General features: G+C 35.0%; 3 protein-coding genes across 4 annotated transcripts; 2 read left to right on the forward strand and 1 right to left on the reverse strand.

Moving 5' to 3' along the window:
- Positions 1 to 2,158: 2,158 nt before the first annotated feature.
- Positions 2,159 to 4,087, forward strand: LOC113315059 (60S ribosomal protein L35a-3-like). Its single transcript, XM_026563374.1, has 5 exons — positions 2,159 to 2,465; positions 2,565 to 2,600; positions 2,680 to 2,908; positions 3,030 to 3,072; positions 3,831 to 4,087. Exons 1-4 carry the CDS (start codon positions 2,434 to 2,436, stop codon positions 3,069 to 3,071), a joined length of 339 nt encoding a protein of 112 aa, XP_026419159.1. The 5' UTR covers positions 2,159 to 2,433; the 3' UTR covers position 3,072; positions 3,831 to 4,087.
- Positions 4,088 to 5,711: 1,624 nt separating this feature from the next.
- On the forward strand, positions 5,712 to 8,959 carry LOC113336165 (aspartic proteinase-like protein 2). 2 transcript variants are annotated; one of them, XM_026582156.1, is made up of 10 exons: positions 5,712 to 5,985; positions 6,563 to 6,695; positions 6,781 to 7,028; positions 7,307 to 7,531; positions 7,633 to 7,795; positions 7,878 to 7,951; positions 8,064 to 8,151; positions 8,270 to 8,348; positions 8,458 to 8,529; positions 8,626 to 8,959. In XM_026582156.1, the coding sequence occupies exons 1-10, from the start codon at positions 5,756 to 5,758 to the stop codon at positions 8,781 to 8,783; spliced, it is 1,470 nt and encodes a 489-aa protein (XP_026437941.1). In that variant the 5' UTR covers positions 5,712 to 5,755; the 3' UTR covers positions 8,784 to 8,959. The 2 variants fall into 2 exon arrangements, with proteins under 2 accessions (XP_026437941.1, XP_026437949.1); XM_026582164.1 differs by lacking the exon at positions 5,712 to 5,985 and adding an exon at positions 6,332 to 6,447.
- A 1,509-nt stretch (positions 8,960 to 10,468) lies between these two features.
- Positions 10,469 to 11,119, reverse strand: LOC113359492. The gene has a single exon (XM_026603115.1). The coding sequence runs from the start codon at positions 11,117 to 11,119 to the stop codon at positions 10,469 to 10,471; it is 651 nt and encodes a 216-aa protein (XP_026458900.1).
- Between the last annotated feature and the right edge of the window lie 8,343 nt (positions 11,120 to 19,462).

Genomic DNA, 19,462 nt, shown 5'->3' on the forward strand with positions numbered 1-19,462 from the left:
CATCTTCGTCATTGTGTCTTGGGTGACTTCGCCTTTGGAAATTTTCCTCTTCAATTCTCCCCCTGCGATGCGATCAACTTCTTGTTGAGGAGTTCCTGGTTGTTCGCGATTCTGAATGTCCAGAAGTTGTTCGCGAAGTTGTATATGACTTTTCTTTATTAAGCCTATTGTTCTCTTGTATGAGAGTTGCATTTTTCCGTGCAAGCCTTGCTCGCTCTGCTGCTACTTCTCTCTCCCTTTCTCTTTCTTGCATAAGTCTCTCCCTCAACTCCTTAATAGTCATATTTTCTTCATCAACAGGTTCTTCTCGATCATCGAGAGTTGACTCTTCATTTCGTTCCTCAGTGGGCTCAACATCTCTTTCACCATCATCTTGGTGGTTACTCTGTATACGACTACCGCGTGGTGAGTTTCGGCCACAACTTTTGACTGCAACAAATGTTTCACCGGTTTCTAATCTTCTCCGTCTCTCGCTTCGTCGTGCAATCACATGGTGAGCTCGTGACACTATTCTCGCCATCAGTGTCGTCTCTAACATTTTAGAGGCCTGGGGCGAACATTTTGAAAAGGGCCTTTCTTTAAATGATAATAATTAATCGAAACATCATGTATATAAACATCTAATAAGAATTTTTAAAAAGAATGAAGGTTTTAATTTAAAAATGTATGTTTAACAGATCAAAAATGTCTATGAAGTACCACCAATACCAAACGAAAAACCATCATCCTTATACATTGTCCTCCCTGGGATTACAGTACTAAATTTATACAAAAAGCCTAATCATGTACTTTAGTCTTCGGTTCTAAGTTTATCAAAAGATTAACATAGACAAACCTAGGTGTACGTGTATGTGTATTATACAGTGGACAAATTACAATTTTTGGGCCCCTTGAGATTTTGGGCCTAGGGCGGTCGACATTTCTGCCCTACGCCTAAGACGACCCTGCTCGCTATTGATGACTTCAAATGTTACTTCACTTCTAAGTTATAAACAATTATTCTACTGATTCCGAATCTTACAACACTTTGAGTTATCACAAACTCAGTACTAAAAAATATAAAGCTTCAGAAAAACTCAGGAACAACATTATCCGAAAAACTTTCAGAGACAACCCTTCAAATATAAAACTTTAAAGATAAAACTGCTGATGATGAAAAACTTACTAAAACCCGAGGATTCTGCCAACAATTGATGACAAATAGAAAATCCCTATTTCCTAAAATTTAATAAGACCTTCAAAATCTTAATAGATAATGAATACCATAAGAACAAAAAACCGAAAACCAACTCATGAAAGAGAACTTAAAACTTGGTAACTCTCAATATGTTTCAGATCTGAAAACTGGGAGATGATAAAACTCTAAGATACGATGAAACGAAAAAAGGAAAATGATGAATATATCTGAACTTTGTGAAAATGAGATGATATAAACTTAAAATATGATTATAATGAAAAGAACGTAGGGGAAGTTGTGATTTCAAACCATGTTTCTTAACAAATTTGCAGGTGAGAATGCATCTTCTTACTCTTCCTCCCTGTTTCTGTGCGCCAAAATGTAGCGGTAGGAAATCCTACAACCACACACAATATGGATCTATCTAATTACTCAAGACATTGCGAACATAAATTTTCAAATCTATCAATACGAAGAAGATGATATTATAACTTAAGTTAAATGTAAACCCTAGTTTAAAACTCACACAACTCTCTCTCCAAGATAATTCTAAGGCTGGAAATTACTCAACCGTTTCTACGATACCCTCTTTTCCCTTATATAGGCATTTATATAATGGATGACAATTAATTTACATTTCGGATTACAACTAATAAAACCTTTTTTTCTTTTTTTTTACTAATTCCTCCATTGCGCTGATACTAATGAAGTCATACTTTTCTCGCATACGGTATCACATATTTCTTGTGAACCTTATCTTCGCCTTCCATTTGTGTCGCACAACAGTCTGTCGCTTTCAACATCTTGTTGATGTCATCTCTTACCTTACTAGTGACCGATTAGGATTGTATTCTCGCACTGGTCAGGAACTTAAATCATTTCACGCTTCCGGTGTGATATTTTGTATCCACATATATAGTGAATCAGGATGAGTATATACTGAAGAACCATATCTGACTAACGAATATATTTAAGATTACATGTGCTTCCATCTTGTCCGGTGGTGAGCAGGAGGACGCCGCTCGCAAAAAAAAAAGAAAAAAAAAAGTGAATGGGCCTCTATAAAAAAAGAAAGTAAAAGGTCTAATCTATAAAGCCCAGTCCATATATAAAAGGATATAATAGGAAAATCTACTTAGGGTTTTAGTAGAAATCGATTAACCTAGTTTTTCTCTTCTTTCTCTTCACTGCCTCCCTCTCCGTCTTAGTAGTTGCAGAAGAAAGCAGGAAGGCGATTTATTTCATTTTCAGCAAAAATGGTGAAAGGTCGTGAAGGTGAACGTATCAGGTATACACTCTTACTCTACGATTTCACCATTAACTCCAGAAATCGAATCAGTGATTTCGAAATCTCTTATCTGATTCTGTGTTGTGTTGATGAATACAGACTCTACGTTAGAGGAACCATTCTTGGATACAAGAGGTATGCTTATAATTTATTTTGTTCGATATTTTTTCAATTGTTTCTTGGATTTTTTGTTGATTTTTGTTGTTTTTTTTAGGTCAAAGTCGAACCAGTACCCAAACACATCATTGGTTCAGATTGAAGGAGTGAACACCAAAGAAGAGGTACAATGGTATGCTGGTAAGAGGGTGGCTTACATCTACAAGGCTAAGGTCAAGACCAATGGTTCTCACTACCGATGCATTTGGGGAAAAGTTATCAGGCCTCATGGTAACAGTGGTGTTGTTCGTGCTAAATTCACTTCCAACTTGCCACCTAAATCCATGGTAAGGCAAAAAGAAACCTCAATTTGTTTGGAATAAGAGACTTCAATTTGTTGCTTTGTACATTAAGTATTTTTTCTAAATAGGGTTTGAATCATAATTCCATGTTTTTGTGTGTATGCAGGGAATGAGAGTTAGAGTGTTCATGTACCCAAGCAACATCTAAGGTACTAATACTTGTCTCTGAAGATTGAGTTTATCTTTTTGATGTTCGGTAATTTGTCCATGTTGTATGTTATTGATTCTGAAGGCATCTGTTACAGAAATGTGTTTGTTGGAATATAGCATAAAAACAGTTTCTCCATGAGTTCTAGTAGAACTGTACTGTTATATAGTGAAGAACACATTTCTTTTAATGTAATGATCAACACATACTTGTTTCTAACTAGTATATGCCTAGTTTTTTCATGTTGCTTAGATGTTTCTCTCTATCAGTTGGTCTTTCTTTTCATTAGCAATTTGTCTCATAACTCGTTAATCGTAATTCGAAAGCCTGCTTTTTGGTAGCATACATCTTAGCAGTTTGTTGCTTACTGGTAATAACTCTCTTGAGTGTTTAGTCATAGGTTAGTTTCTTTACTGAATTCCCATGCTCTGCTTTCTGTACCCATTCGGTACCCATTCTGTAGCCTTAACTAGTCTAGCTCAACATTACATGTATCTTTTTTTTATATGTTGACACTAATAACTGACCTCTGGAGTGTTTAGTCATAGGTTACTGTGTTATTGAATTCCATGCCCTGCTTTCTGTACCCATTCGGTAGCCTGGACTAATCTAGCTCAACATTATGTGTAGCTGTTCTTTTATGTTGACACTAATAACTAACCTTTAAACTGCGGACTTGATTCCTGTTATGCATCACATTATGTTTTATCTGGGTATGCCTTGTTTTTGATCTCTGATATTTTGTGGTTTGGAATGCAGGGTGAAGATTGCTTTTTGTGGTGGTGAAGTTATAAGCGTGATGATATTTAAAATCCTCTCTTTGGAACTTGGTTTCAGTTTTCTTATTTAGAAACCCTCTCTTTTTTGTAGTTGATAAACAAATTCGGAATTACTGTACACTTAAAGACAAATTTTGTGCTGGTGCTTTCAGATAATCTTAAATTGCTTAGTTTCAGTTGCAGACTGTAGTTGAATATATATTAGGTTAAACCATGCAATGTTTTTAAATTTTCTAAGCTTCCTCGAGGTTTCATTTTGTTCTTCTACACCTGGTTTCTTTATAGCATGCTTCTATTTTGATGGATAAATTTGAATCTATAGATGTGTGTCACAAATTGCATTGGCAGTTCTTTCTACTCAACAAGGATAGGTATTGACTGGTAGGCTTGAACTGGTGAACTTTAGCAAATTCTTTTTTATTCTTTTTCCTGCTGATGCGAATTTTAGCTTTTTAGGAGTTCAAGGCATTTCAGAATGGTTTTCATTAAAAGAGTGGTCAATTCAGGTGGCAAGAAATGTGTTAACCTTCAGCCACGGAAGTTGCTGGTTTTGTTTAGTTGACCTGTTCTGTTTTTTCTTCTAGTAATGTGTGTTGTTGACCTGGGATATATGGATAATTGTGATTATCTGAAGTTCTGATTTAAAAGCCCAAGTGAGCAGAGTGAACGGGACAGTGGTATCTGCGTTTAGTAGTCACTGTGATGGGGAATACAGTAGTAAGTGCATATTGAAATGTGCTGTTGCCGTCAACCCTGCAAGCACTTTTTTAGCAGTTTGCAATCCCTCGCACATCATGTAATTATTTAGAATTAATCAAGTACACACGATCACTTCCCTAAACCCACCATACATGTTTCAGCCTTTCAGTAGACTTATAAGGCTGATGAACACTGCGATTCATTAGGAGGATTTTAGGGCTTCTTTGCTGAAGTTAACTACATGTGCTTGTCAAGCTGAAAACAACATATCGCTTTCTCTAGTATATGAATTCAATGCTCGTTTATAACCTCAACCTCTCATTTTTTTTTTCAGCATTCCTATATCTTAACTGAAAGAGACACCCTTGAAAATTTCAACTTAATTAATCAAAGTGTAAAACATTTTCTCGCTGGTATTAGCTTTCCATACTCCTTCCATTCGCTAACGACAAGAATTAATCTGATTATTGTTTGCATAGTAGCCGGGTATTAACAATGTAATGCCTGGATTATACATCCGATTGGATTTCATTACTTACAAAGTTAAACATGACAAAAAACATAGTATTTGCTATTTTAAATTGCGTACAAGAATTGTTCCTCCCTGCCTAGGCCTGCACTCCCTATGGTACATTCTTGGGAAGCTTACACGAGAACTCAAATTTTACCTGTTTCTTTTTGCATTTTATATAGAAGTTTACCTGAGGCCTGACCACATGGTATTATAGATTTGTTCGAACCTGTTTGAGCTGTCAAAAAATGCATAATTGCATACCATGATTGTCTCCTTATTAAAAAAAATATTTTATCCATATTTAAAGACCTTCTAAATTTAAATGTAAATCTTAATTAAACGTATCATCCCAAAATTAAAAACATTCATGCTTATACTTCTCCTGTTCTCCAGCAGCAGCAGCAGCAGTGCTTAAACGCGTTTGGGGAAGAAAACAATGCAAATGTTTTCACAGAATGCAACCTTTTTGAATTCTAGTGTATGTTGCTTCTCACGCCAGCTTACCTACGTTAAGACCAAGACTGCATATGAAAGTCATCGTATTACAACATGTCAACATTAGACTAAGTTCCAAGAATCTTCTATAATCAAACTTTAAATACTTTTCTTTGATTCAATTATATAAATAGCCTTCAACCTTACAACTACTCCTTACAAAGGTCCATTTGTCAACCTTCTTCTCTTCTTAAAATATGGGTTTGAGTAATTTCATCGTCGTCTTTGTATTATTATTAGTACTAGCAGTTTTCTCAATTGCTTTTGTTAATGGAGAAGGAGGAGTTTTCAAAGTGAAGCATAAATTTGGAGGTAAGGCGTATAGGTCGCTTAAGGATTTGGCGCTTCATGATAAGAAACGTCATGGAAGATCTCTTGCGGCTATTGATGTTCCTTTAGGCGGCGACGGAAAAGCTACCGGAACCGGGTTAGTATCGCAATTATTATGAAGATTCGTTGTCATAATCAATTTCATGTATGAACAGAAGAATTTCTTTATTTTCTTTTTAAATGATATTTTTTTGCACAAGAAAAAGAAACGCCCGCAAAATTGAAGTTTGAATGACAATTAAAAATATAATGTAGTTACTTGTTGTTATCTACCTAGTGAATTATCGTCAACTCCTTTGTCCATATTATGATTTTTATATGTTTAAAATTACATCTCTTGAATATTACTTCCTTCACCTCTGGAAAAGAGATACTTTCAATTTTTAGCATATTCTGTAATGTTTGAAATTCTTGTAGTAAATGTGGTATGCAAATTGAAATACTGCTAGCAGGGTGGAGATAGGTTAGAAGTAGAACAAGAGTGGCAGTGCACAGTGTGCTTGAACTCTTGGCTTAAATTTTCTGAAATTTTGGGCTCGTAGCAATATTCTGCTTGCATGTAATAGAGTTTCTGGCTCTGCTAGTGGCTCGAGTTTGAACTTTTAGAGTGCATTCTAGATTATTTTACCGCACAAAGTACTATGAACTTACTCGAACTGATTTCTTTTTTACAGGCTTTACTACACAAAACTTTCTATTGGATCTCCTTCAAAAGATTATTATCTCCACGTAGATACTGGTAGTGATATTTTATGGGTTAACTGCGCCCAGTGCAGCCCTTGTGCTAAAGAAACTGACATCGACGACGTAAGCGCATGCGCACTTTAATCCTTTCTCAACTCTCCTGATTGATTGCATAATTTTCTTTTATATCTGTTTGTATCCTTGGCAGTTGACTCTGAAGTTATATGATCCAAGAAGTTCTTCAACGGCGGAATTAGTTCCATGTAGTGGTGGATATTGCACTGAATTTAACAAAGGTCCCATTTCTAGTTGTGTATCTAATGGTGTTTGTGCATATGGTCTTCAATATGGAGACGGAAGTGGAAGTGTTGGATACTTTGTTCAAGATGTTATTGGGTTCGATCAAGTTTCTGGAAATCTTCAAACAACTACCGGGAATTCAAGTATTACATTTGGGTAAGTCATTACAACAAATAGACGTGCCAATTGTTCAAATTTGAATTGCGAATTTCGATTCATATCGTTCACGCTCAGCTTCTAAGAAGTATGCCACTGTAAACTGTGGCCATGCTTAATTTGATATTTGTGGAAATTTGTTATAAAGTCGACTCAGGCATTCACCTGGTGGCTAAACACACTAAAAATTTGCGGAGCATGCTTAATTTAAGCACGGATTTACCAAGTCATGCTTAATTTTAAGTTTGTACTAAATAATCTTGTTTTCTTTGAGATAGGTGTGGGATTGAACAAACAGGAAATCTTGCCTCATCTACTGGAGCCCTCGATGGCCTAATTGGTTTTGGTGCTTCAAGTACATCCATGCTTTCACAATTAGCTTCTTCTGGAAAAGTGAAGAAGAAATTTGCTCACTGCTTAGATGGTAAAAGTGGAGGAGGAATCTTTGCGATTGGAGACGTAGTGCAACCAAAACTAAAAACAACTCCACTGGTTCCAAATGCGTACGTGATTTAATCCAGCTATACGATACTTTTCTGGAACAATTCATCGTTAATATTACTTCCATAAGTTTTGTTACAAATTAATTGTTTTTTTTTCTTAGGTCGCATTACAATGTGAATATGGAATCAGTTAAAGTTGGTAAGACTGTACTAAATATTCCAAAACAAGTATACGAAGCCGGAGCTGGGAAAGGAGCAATTATTGATAGTGGTACAACTTTGACATATCTTCCGGGAGCAATTTTTGATCCTTTAAGACAAATGGTATGGAAATTTTTAACTGATATTTATTTTAAACCTTCAGTTGTTACAAAATTTCCACCTTACGACACATTTTTTTTGTCAGATTTTAACAAGCCAGGCCAACTTGAGTATACACCTTGTTGATAATCTCCTTGACTGTTTCAAATTCGATAAAAGGTTATATTCTCATGTTTTAAATTAAAAAATTAGTTCAATCATATCGATTAAATAGAGGATCATGGGTACTAGTACATGAATGATATTAACATTGTTTATTGTATAATTGCAGCATCGATGACTCGTTTCCTACTGTAACTTTTGGTTTTGAAAATTCACTCGAATTGAACGTTTACCCTCATGACTATTTGGTCCCATATGTAAGTAAAAGTGATATACGTTCAATGGCCACATGTTGATTCTGCTTATATGTCTTTTCCTCTCATTGTCTTATCACTCAACTCAGTGTTTTGATAACTGCTATGTGTCATTCGGCAGAACGATGAATGGTGTTTCGGTTGGCAGGATAGTGAAAAACTACAATCTGATGCAGTGAAGGATCTGATCATCTTAGGAGGTAAATAATACTCGTATGGCTGATCCACTTATGCAATTTGCAAAAAAAAAAAAAACAACCTTGCATCGTTTGTTGACATACATGTACGTCGTGGATTGTATTCATGCAGATCTGGTGCTAACGAATAAGTTGGTGTTGTATGATCTCGAAAACCAAGTTCTTGGATTGTCAGACTACAACTGTAAGCATGACCTGCTGACTGCATACAAATAACACGATTGTAATATGCATGCTTCCAATAACTAAATAGAATTCTACATTTCTGATTTTATTTCAGGCTCATCAACCATTGGAATGAAAGATGAAACAACTGGGGCAGTGAATCAAGTAGGTTCTCAGAATCTGTCATCTTCGCCTGCTCGTTACCATATGGATTTTGGAATGGTTATGAAGCTATTTTTACTATCTTTAATCATGTTCTATCATTGTACATAGTGAATGTTTTTGCAAATGATATGTCTATTCTTCTTGTTTTTAAGATTGTTAATAAGAATTCATAAATGCGGTGGGTTTCGTGCACAGTCATATAGACACACTATCCCACAAAATTTGTACATTCTTCATAAATTAAATTTATACAAAAGCAGGATGGAGCCAGCTGCAGTCATGGTTTAAAAGTATTTGTGCTCTGCCCTGACGGAAGTACATTCTTTCTCATCATAAGAAGTAAGAACCTATCTGATCAAACTAGCCTTTACTCTACCAAAAGACATTCCCAATTGAAAACCTGCCGAGAAATGGACAACGCGAAATCCTTTTGTAACACTTCTTCCCTGATAGGTAGGATCGTCAACCTCAATATTCCTTTACTTTTGTCTTGAAAGGTTCTAATATTTCTCGTCATGAAAAAGAAAAATTGTGTATGTAATTATGACAAAATGTTTTTCGACTTTTTTTTTATTACATAAAATAATGGTCCCTGAAACTACACCTATGTACACATTTAACCTAGGATCCATGCTATTATACATGGGTTGGATCCCAACCTCCCCTATGGGAAGAGGCTTGAAATCCATCAAATCAATTGATGGTTCACCATTTTTGGACTTTAGTTTTATGCATCTTAGATTCTTAGGTAATGTTTTTTGTTATAATTTGCATAATAGAAAATAATTATCACCAAAAATCAGATCATATATAGGGCAAATGTCAACACTTTGTGGGCTAAATCTAAATATGATAAGTGTGGGATAAAATGTGATCATTGGCAGGCTTGGGTTGCCAAAAATACATCGTTTGCAAGAATCATTAAACGTTAGTTTCTGCTTTCTACTTTTGAAAATAGGTGCATATAAAGAGATCATTGCTTAGCTACTTCAAGTTGATATTTTCCTTATAAATTACATACCGAAGATGTGACATAATGTGCTATTATCTTTCCCAGAGAAGTAAGATTTAGATGACATGAGTCTTCCTATAAGAAAGTACCGGTCATTGGTATGATAAAATGCTACTTTACTGATGGGCACACTGTGCTATGGGACTAACTAGCCTTGAAAACCAACTTTGTAGATTTAGAGTTTCCTAGAGCATTGTTATTGGAATTGTATGGTTATGTTGCTCATGCAATGTGAAATTATTCTCTAACTCTTTGCATGGGTAAAGTAATGATGTGAAAACACGGTAAATTTTTGCTTCCAAAATCAAATATAAAGGGTCAATTAGATCGTTTATTTAGTTATTATTTATTTGATATGCAAAAAACAACTACCCATTCATCAACCTAGAGAGTGATTCTAAGCTAGGTCGTGGCCTAGCTACTACCAACAACACCAATGGAATTGATTTGGGGATTTTTCTCGATTAATATCAACTTGCTCATCACCATAGTGATGCATCCGCTTCAACTTAGGTAAGGAAATGAATAAAAAATGGAAAAGTACATTTTTATTGATCTTAGTTCTAAACGCTTTAACTTACAACTTAGCTGTTATTAAACCATAAAATGAATGCGTGAAAATGATGTGGTAACATGAAAGTTTGGCATCCTCTAGGTGAATGAAATGACGAGAGTACCAATTACACCACAATCTTTTCTGTATCGATCTATTACAGACACACTCTATATAATATTTTTTTTTTTGATCATAAAGATAAATTCATTACTGAAGGAAAAACAGCTACACAGAGTTATCCATCTCTAAAATAGAGTGGATGCATCTAGGTGGTTTCTCTGACCACACTTGATTGCATGCAAATTTCTTGGCATATTTGGCTAGCCCATCTGCCGCTTCATTACTAGTCCTAGGAATAAAAGTACATTCAATATTATTAAGAGATTCAACCATTCTACTAATATCCGAAAGAAGATTATGATTCTGCCATAAAACATTTCCAAAATTTGAAGTCACAGCCTCAATGATAGTTTTGCAGTCTCCTTCAATGATGATGTTGCTCCAAGCTTTAGTCTTGATCCATTCTACAACTTCTAACAGAGCTAGACCTTCAGCTTGTTCTGAGTCTCTTGCTTTTGCCACTTTCACCATGGCCTCCAACCATCTTCCTGCACAATTTCTTAAAATTAGACCAATTCCACAAGTTTTAGTTTCTTTATCAAAAGCAGCATCAAAGTTCAGTTTTTTCCACTGAACAGGGGTTTTTTCCCATTTCTTCTTTGGTTTCAACACTCCAACCCTGCAGTTATTGTTAGTGCCATGAGATAAGATATTATACTTCAAACAAAAATTCTTGATGCACATAATGATTTTGTTTGGATGAGTGCCTTTGTTTTCAAAGACTTTTATGCATCTATGTTTCCAGATTTGCCACATTATTACTATGGCTAGCAATAAACTCTGTTCATTCTTGAAGGAGATGATGCTCTGCTCTTGGGTCCAAGATTTGATCCAGCCTTGTAAGGAATTGAAATTTTGTTAAGAGTGTATGGCTTCTGGAAGGATGGAAAACCAAACAACTTTAGCTAGGTCACATTGCATAAGAAGATGAGCATCTTTTTCCATGGTTTGAGCACAGAAAGGACAGTTGTAATCATCCTGCTGAGAGTATCTTCCAATTCTGCCTCTTGTTTGAAGAATTTATTTTAGGCATCTCCATAAGAATAGGTTTAGTTTATATGGGAGTTTTAGATGCCATATCTTCAGCCAAAAATTCTGATCCTCCTTGCTGACATTGTTGCCATTAATTTCTTAAGTTAAAGCCTTGTATGTGGATTGAATTGAGAACATACCATTTCTATTTAGGCTCCAATGAATTCCATCTTTTGTGCCTCCAGTAATTCTTATTTATTGAATGGCATTTCTTTCTTCTTGATTAAAGAATCGATTGATTTTCTGTATATTCCATTGTTTACTATCTTGATGAATCAGATCCTGAACTGTTCCATTGCTGTTTAGGTGCTGATTGTATTGAGAGAGCTGGGAAGGCTTCTTGTTTTCAATCCAGCCGTGTTTCCAAACTTTTATGCTTGACCCTATATAATCTTATAAAAAACAATAAATATCAAAATATTATTCCAATAAGATGTGGTATATAGCGTAAGTTTGGAACCAAACTTATCTATGGGATAATACCAAGTATTTGATTAATGTACAAGTGTGTTTACTTTAATTATAAAGACAAAGCAATACAACGCGGAAATAAAGTAAACCATATTACACACAAGATTTTGCTAACGTGGAAAACTGTAAGGAATAAAAACCCCGGGATGTACCCAAGTTTTGAATACTGGAAGAATCAAGCCGCTATACAAATTGAGTAATGCAACTTCGTATATTTGAGACCAAGTAAACTACCCCTAGTTACCCAGTTCCTTCAATATCCACGTGCCTACACATAATCTATTTTATGCACACGAATCCTAAGATAGAATCCACCATATTAAGTCGCTTCACCTGCTGTGAAGACTTCTAAAACTCAATTCATTTGGATCGTAATACAAAATAATAAAGGACTAACCTGTTTCAGTAACCTCTCTGTCAATCTCAATAAGTAAATCAGAGATAATTTGAGTACAAAGGATCCTCCATTTAATCAATATAAACTCCTTTGCTGGTCGCAAATCAACTAAGACAATTGTTACCGATAGAACCAGTCTTAGTCTACAAACTATTAAACTGATTCTCAATGAGAAATAACTACGCCATCCGTTTCAAAATAATAATATGGTTTCATATGTAATTTGGACATGAAACTAGCCTATTTTTTGAAACGGAGGTAGTAGATAAATTGTCAATCTATACAACAAGCCTTGTGTCTATCAAGATAAACGGCTTGCCGGATCCCAGTCAATCAAGTGTGCAATAATTATCCCAAAGATCACAGTACCAAAAGAAAATATAATAGTCTTCAATCTTCAATTTTCAAAGTACCTGCACGAACATCTTTATTCCCACAAACGATCTATCATACATAGAACGAAGTATGCTAACATTGGATAATCACTAGTCATATATTCAAATCATGAATTAATAAAGTAAATCTAAAATTCTCGATCCTTGAACTATTCTAAGTGACCTTATATTTGAAGATAAGGATCATATAATGAAAAAACTAGATCTATTAAGGTTCAACTTCACCATTAGTCGATCAAATAAACTAAAATAATAATACGAGTTAGGTTCCCACCGTCGGTACTACCTAAAGCTTATTGATCACAAAGAAGACTTTCAACGAAGGCCACATAAGATACTTCACCTAATTAGGGTACTCTCCTCTCAGTGAGTATTGTAATTATAGTGTTGTTAGAGCATTTCTCGGTTGAACCCACCAAGCTTTGGTATGTCAACTTTGGTTGTCATATTTTAGTATTAAAACTCAGTTAGAGTCGCGCGCTTGATTAAATGTACTAGAGAGCAACTTCGTTCAGGTTACACTAGAAAGTCTAGGATTATTGAGATATTCTAGTATTACTCTGAAGACCTGAAGATCGTGAAGACGTATCGACTACAACGAAGATATCATCCTTCCAATTGAGGTATTGTGATACTGAATTGGATTGTGTCCATTCATATCGTTGTTTTCAAGTCGTTTAAGATAGAAAACATAACATGCGAGGTTATATTTAATACTCTATTATTATTTGGTAATTTTAGTATGACCAAAGTGTCAAGGATGAATTGATTATGAAGTATAACGTTTATGTTTTGAACTTCGTAAATGTGACATCGACATAATTTATATATCTCGTTACTTGATTGTGTATTGGATATAGGTATGATTTCATCTTAGGAAACTATGTGTGATTACATATGTTTAAAGGAAGTACATATACGAAACTTATTTCGTAATCAAAAGGAAACCAATAGGTATTTTGGTCCGGTTTTCATTGAAGATCTATTGGATGACCAATTTGAACTTAGGTAATAACTTTGGTAGAACCGATCTTGACTTATGTTGAGATCTACTGTAAAACCGATCTTTACTTAATTTGGGATATGTGGTAAAATCGATCTTGACTTATGTTGAGAACCTTGGTAGAACCGATCCTTACCTATTTTGGGATACATGATAGACACGATCCTAGATATTGTTGAGAGTCATGGTAGAACTGATCCTTACCTATATTGCGAGTATTCGTATAACTTATCCTAACTATTGTTGGGAGTCATGGTAGAACCAATCCCTACCTATATTAGAATACTTGGTAAAACCGATCTTAACCTATGTTAGGAGTCACTGTAGATTCGGTCCCAAGAGAAAAACTGATCCTTCATATTGACATATTATTTTACGGTTTTGTGTGAGTTTGGAATTAAGGTTTGCTAATTAGGAAAGTACCAGATGTTCGGAATAATTTATACATGAGTATAATTCTTATCTTTTATTTTCCAAAGATATTCCTTGATACTCAAGGTGATCCCAAACTGAAATATTGAGAATCTTTTAATTAAGTATTTTCGATTATATGCTTTTGATTTTCCAGCAAATAAAAACATATCTCTTGGAAAGTTATATTAGTTAAGTGCTAAACTAATATTAGATATTTTCAAATGAGAGATTTCAGAATTTCGGCATTTCTAGCAAGCTATCTTAAGATCCAGGCAAACTTGTTTTGTGTTATTTATGACGGAGTCGTTTATCCAGAGAGGAAAGTACCCTAATTAGGAGAAATCTCTTATGCCCGCTCGTTTAAAGACTTATGTGGGATCAATAAGCTTTACGAGTACCGTTGGTGTGAAACTAGATAATCACATTGTTATTTTAGTTTTCGATTATTGGTTTGATTGACTAATGGTTGTTGAAACTTTGAATGAACCTAGTTTGATTATTCTTGAGAGTCTTCTCTTCTAATATAAGGGTCACTCAAACTAGATCAAAATATTAGCAGGATCTTTAGAACTGTTGTTAGATTTAAAGGCAACTTGTGATCATCCATTGCTAACAGATTCGTTCTGTGTGTGATCGATCATAAGTGGATTCAAGTTTGTGTTTTGTAGATACATAAGAAGGCAATTGAAGATTTGAAAAACAAGAAGATTTTTCTTATTGGTTTTCGTGTCTCATGATTTGTGCATACATCTTGATCGACTGAGATCCGACTTGGATTAAATTTATCTGATCATAAGGTCGTTTAGATTGGAAACTATCATTTGGTGGTATTCTTCAATATCTGAATCTAATATTTGTAAATTCGAATATAAGTTATTGATATAGATTGATATTACCTGACAAAGGAGTGTACTTGTTTAAACAAAAAAGCCTTTGTCATAACTAAACGAATCTTTCTTCTAAAGTTACCAAACATTTTTGTTCCTTTACTGTTTGAAAGACGATCAAGAGGAGTTGAGTGCTTAAGACTTTACGTCGGTAAAACAACTCAAGATTGATTGTCTATCTTGGGATTCATGTGCGTGACCAGTAGGTCGTAGACGCAGAGATACCGAGGGAACTAAGTAACTAGGGGTAGATTACTTGGTCTCAAGTATACAAAATTGGCATTGTACTTTTAATGATTGCCAAATATTGAATAATTATATATCTTTTTATTGGCATTTATCTCATCTTTTGTGCTTTACTTCTTCATTTCATCCCAAATTATGTATTTTCATTGTTTTTAAGAATAATTACTACCATTTTTGTATCATGACGGGAAGGAAGAAGAAAAACTCTTATAGCTTTGTTTCTTAATACCAAAGACCCCTTGTTTTGTTTATCAACACCAAAAAATATTCACTAACTTGAATCAAATCAAACTCCTTTTGATTTATTTGTTCTTTCACCACCGTCATCAAACTTGAATGAAAAAGAAAAGGAAGCTCTTGTAGCTTTTCGTTTGAAAAAGAAAATATAAAACCTTTTGTCTTGTCTTCGTGAAAAGAAGACATGGTTTTGGCTTTGTGGCTTTCTCACAATTAACTTAATTGTATAAATATGGGAAAACAAGAGGGCTTAGTTTCTCTTAGATTTCAGTTGTCTAGCTATGATAGCTTTCTCTTTTAATATAGCTTACATATCCAGATCTATCCTTCTTGTTTTCAAATTCCTTTTCCGAATACAATTATGTCTCTTGGGCCACAAACATTTTTTTTTAACCGTATAGAATTGTATGTGTCTCACACAACTTGAAATACGATTAGGAATCACATGTCATTCCACCCAAGACTTGTTATTCACAAACACTCTAAAGTTGTCTATTTAAATAAAAGTAAATCTCTTCCTCTACTTACTTACAGTAAGTCGCTCCGTTAATACCGTATTCATAAATTCTCATAGGCGTGTCACAATTACATATCATCTCATATGCAGAATTTACATTTTAGTCCTTAAGACTTGTAGTTCTAATAATCACTTAAACATTTAATTTACTAATGGCTAGTTTCGAATAATATTCCCTCACAATAATCCAACCTAATACACACTTAAAAGAGGATACCTTATTGAATATGTATATTCATACTATGCACTCGCAACCATCCATCTTACCTAGACATTAAATCTAAATGACCTTACTGCTTGGCAACACAAGACATCCAGAAGTACACGTAGGGTGTATACGTATTCTCAGCATTGAGAACTTACGTAAAGTAGTATCTTAGATCTATTCACAAGCTGATAAATAATGAATACAAATAACGGACTGGTTCGATATAACACAATTGCATCAACCTACTATATTTAGAAGTCTCACTTATATAATCGCGATTTATCATAGTACATACATAATCATCATAACAAGTTATAATTTAATAAATGAAAATAATTCACATAGATTACGAATAAAAATGTCGTAAATAAATTATATCTCCCAATATATAAATTATAAATATATATTTGACCATATCTTACATAGCATGTTTAATGTAAATTGTTTAATAACATTTAGAATTCGAACGATCAAACTAATTTTTTTTGGGCATAACCCCAACAGAAAGAGTATGATATTTACACCTGCTCATTTGCATTTACGACATCATTACTGCACAAGAATGGTTTACAAATCAAATTCGAGTATTTTAATTTGATTGTCCATGGTGTATAGGTCCATTCACGATGTTCGGTTGACACGTCCCCCACCACAAACAGTTCAAGTACTCGGCCGCTGAAGTTTATATATGTATATTGTTAGGAAAGTTCCATAAAGTTGAGAACAAAGCTGAACATGATAAATTTTCATTTCTAAAAAAAAAGGGGTAAATAGATCCATTGTTTATTTTATTTTTATTATTAATATTATTAATTTGGGATACCCGCAAAGATAAGGACTAGAAATCCATCAACTTGGAGAGTGACCCTAAGTTTTTTTTTTTTTCACTTAAGAAAAACAATAGAAAAATATTTGGATTTAACTTCCTGCTTATATAACCATCATTCATCACAAACATAGACTCTGACTGCTTCTGATCCCAACCGATCGCGAACAAGATCTTGGTCAATTTGAAGAGATTCTCCCAATGAATGTCATCATCGTACCCATTTTGGATTGCTTTCCCCTCAACCTCGAGGCCTAGAATTTGATGAGCATCATCGGGAGTTACCGCCATCTCACCGAATGGGAATAACATTGTACCAGTCTCTCTGTAGAACCTCTCATATAATGCAGATACGATAACTTTTTCATACTCAACAATCGAAGTCTTCACCGCAGGCCACAACCCGGAGTTCTTGACAATCTCTTTCACCTCGTCACATTCCTAATGAAGTGGCCATTTCTTCATCTTAGTGTTTGAAGCTTGGCGCCTCATGAGACGGATGGCATGCTTGTGATCCCAAATACCAAAAACACTAAATTAAAAGAAATACAAACATTTGAAGCAAATTTAAGATAAATACACTTAAATAAAACACAAAGTTGGATTGAGATTACTTACAATAGTGTTATGGATTTCACATGCCCATGAGTCTTTGTATCAAAAAAGAACATGCATGTCCACCATCTTCTGGGGTCCCTACTGGAGGCTGACTTGGTTTCAGTTTCTTCTTCAAGTGAGAGGAAGGCATGTGGGAATCAACAGGTTTAGTGATAACCCTCTCCCGTGTTCCGGTTGTAGTTGCAGTTGCAGCTTGAGTTTGCGGATCATTACCTGTTTCTTCTTCACATTCTTCTTCTTCCTCCTATTATTTATCCCCTTTCTCTTCAACAATTTCACCTTGTCCATCATTATCTTTATCTCCATCATTGTTATCACCGTCAGCATTACCTCCTCCAACAAGTGGCATGTCTTGATCATCATCATCATTATCATCATCGTTGTCTCCTTCGACAGCTGGAGTTGTTTCAACACCATCATCATCATTACCCCTTTTACCAGATGGAATTGATTGGTCTTCATATGAAGTTTCATCTGAATCACTTGGTTCCGTTGGTAATTGAGAATCATGAGGTTCACGGATCTTGAGCATTCTCGGCTCAATGAATGCCCCTCGATGTGTTGCAGTCAAGAGTTTGTCACCAACACGAGGAGGTCTTGACGGAGGAGAAACAATTTTCTTCTTTCCTTGCTTAAGCTTTTACAACCTAAAAAAGAACAATGAAAAAAAAATCGAATAGTCGTCAGGGTCGACAACAATAACCAATGCCGACTAAACAATAGTCGGCAGGGACGTTTTCGAATAACATGCCGGCTATTAATAAAATGGAACACAAGAAGATAAGGATTTCCACACAATTAATTAGTCGACAGGGTCAAAAATCTATAGAGTGCCGACTAACACTAAGTCGGCATGGTGGTATTCAAATATCATGCCGACTATTAGCTATTTGGGGCTCTGGAAACACAAACGTTTTCAAAATATTAGTCGGCAGGATATGATCAAAACCAACGACTGTACTTTTAGAAACACATCTAGTCAGCATGGTATTAAGGTTGAATATCGTGCCGACCTTGTAAATGGCATTTTTAGATACGAAAAGCCGGCATGGTATTCAACCTAGGAAGACACCGACTACATCTAGTCATGAAAAGTCGGCAAGGCCATGGAACAAACACCTCGTTTTTTCTGACCTAATTTGACATGAAACATAAAATTGAAGTAATGCAGTGAGTTTAAGTAGGCCCCTACTTTCTCAATCACGCCATTTCTTAGGTTTCAGCGGCGTTGATTTATTCTTCTTCAACGGTTTTTTTTATTCCGTTTGCGTTGAACTAAGTTTGGAATTCTAGGGTTATCTCGATTAGGGTTTCTATGTGTTTGTTTCATACGAGTACGCTTCAGCCGCTCCATGTTTGAAGATTAATCGACAATGAAATTTTCGAATCGACGATTACAACGAATTAATCGACGAGTTTTCGATGAAGGTGTAATGGAAAAGCCGGTATGGTAGAAGAGAAGAGGGAAGAAGAGAAGATGAAATGAGTTGAAAAAACTGATTAGGATAATAAGAATTATAATGGTAAGGGTAGTTTTATAACTTTATCCATTAGAACACCCCCTTAGCTTATCCCTTCAAATGGGCAATGGAATGTAGTTGTCATAATGTAATCTTTGAAAGTGACTCAGGCCCTACTCTCCGGCTACTGATGGGAAGATATGCAAATGCAAGAGAAAATAGATATAGTATTAGCGAGGACTTCCAAATTGAACCTGATATGTAATAGAAACATAGCAAACATTACTATTAACCTCTAGATTTAACATTATTAAGGCAGCAAACATAACCGCTTTTTGTAACAGAAATGCTATCCATCATAGTTCGACGAATGGAGAATTGGAATCTA

The sequence above is a fragment of the Papaver somniferum genome, chromosome 1, assembly GCF_003573695.1.
Source record: "Papaver somniferum cultivar HN1 chromosome 1, ASM357369v1, whole genome shotgun sequence".
NCBI classification, from domain to species: Eukaryota; Viridiplantae; Streptophyta; class Magnoliopsida; order Ranunculales; family Papaveraceae; genus Papaver; species Papaver somniferum.

Excerpts from the sequence above, each read along its gene's own strand:
- LOC113359492 (XM_026603115.1), bottom strand. The coding sequence starts at position 11,119 with ATGTGGCAAATCTGGAAACATAGATGCATAAAAGTCTTTGAAAACAAA.
- LOC113315059 (XM_026563374.1), top strand. The coding sequence starts at position 2,434 with ATGGTGAAAGGTCGTGAAGGTGAACGTATCAG. Across the intron at positions 2,601-2,679 it reads ACCATTCTTGGATACAAGAG|GTCAAAGTCGAACCAGTACC; the intron begins GTATGCTTATAA and ends TGTTTTTTTTAG. Across the intron at positions 2,909-3,029 it reads ACTTGCCACCTAAATCCATG|GGAATGAGAGTTAGAGTGTT; the intron begins GTAAGGCAAAAA and ends GTGTGTATGCAG.
- LOC113336165 (XM_026582156.1), top strand. The coding sequence starts at position 5,756 with ATGGGTTTGAGTAATTTCATCGTCGTCTTTGTATTATTATTAGTACTA. Across the intron at positions 7,952-8,063 it reads TGTTTCAAATTCGATAAAAG|CATCGATGACTCGTTTCCTA; the intron begins GTTATATTCTCA and ends GTATAATTGCAG. Across the intron at positions 8,349-8,457 it reads GGATCTGATCATCTTAGGAG|ATCTGGTGCTAACGAATAAG; the intron begins GTAAATAATACT and ends GTATTCATGCAG.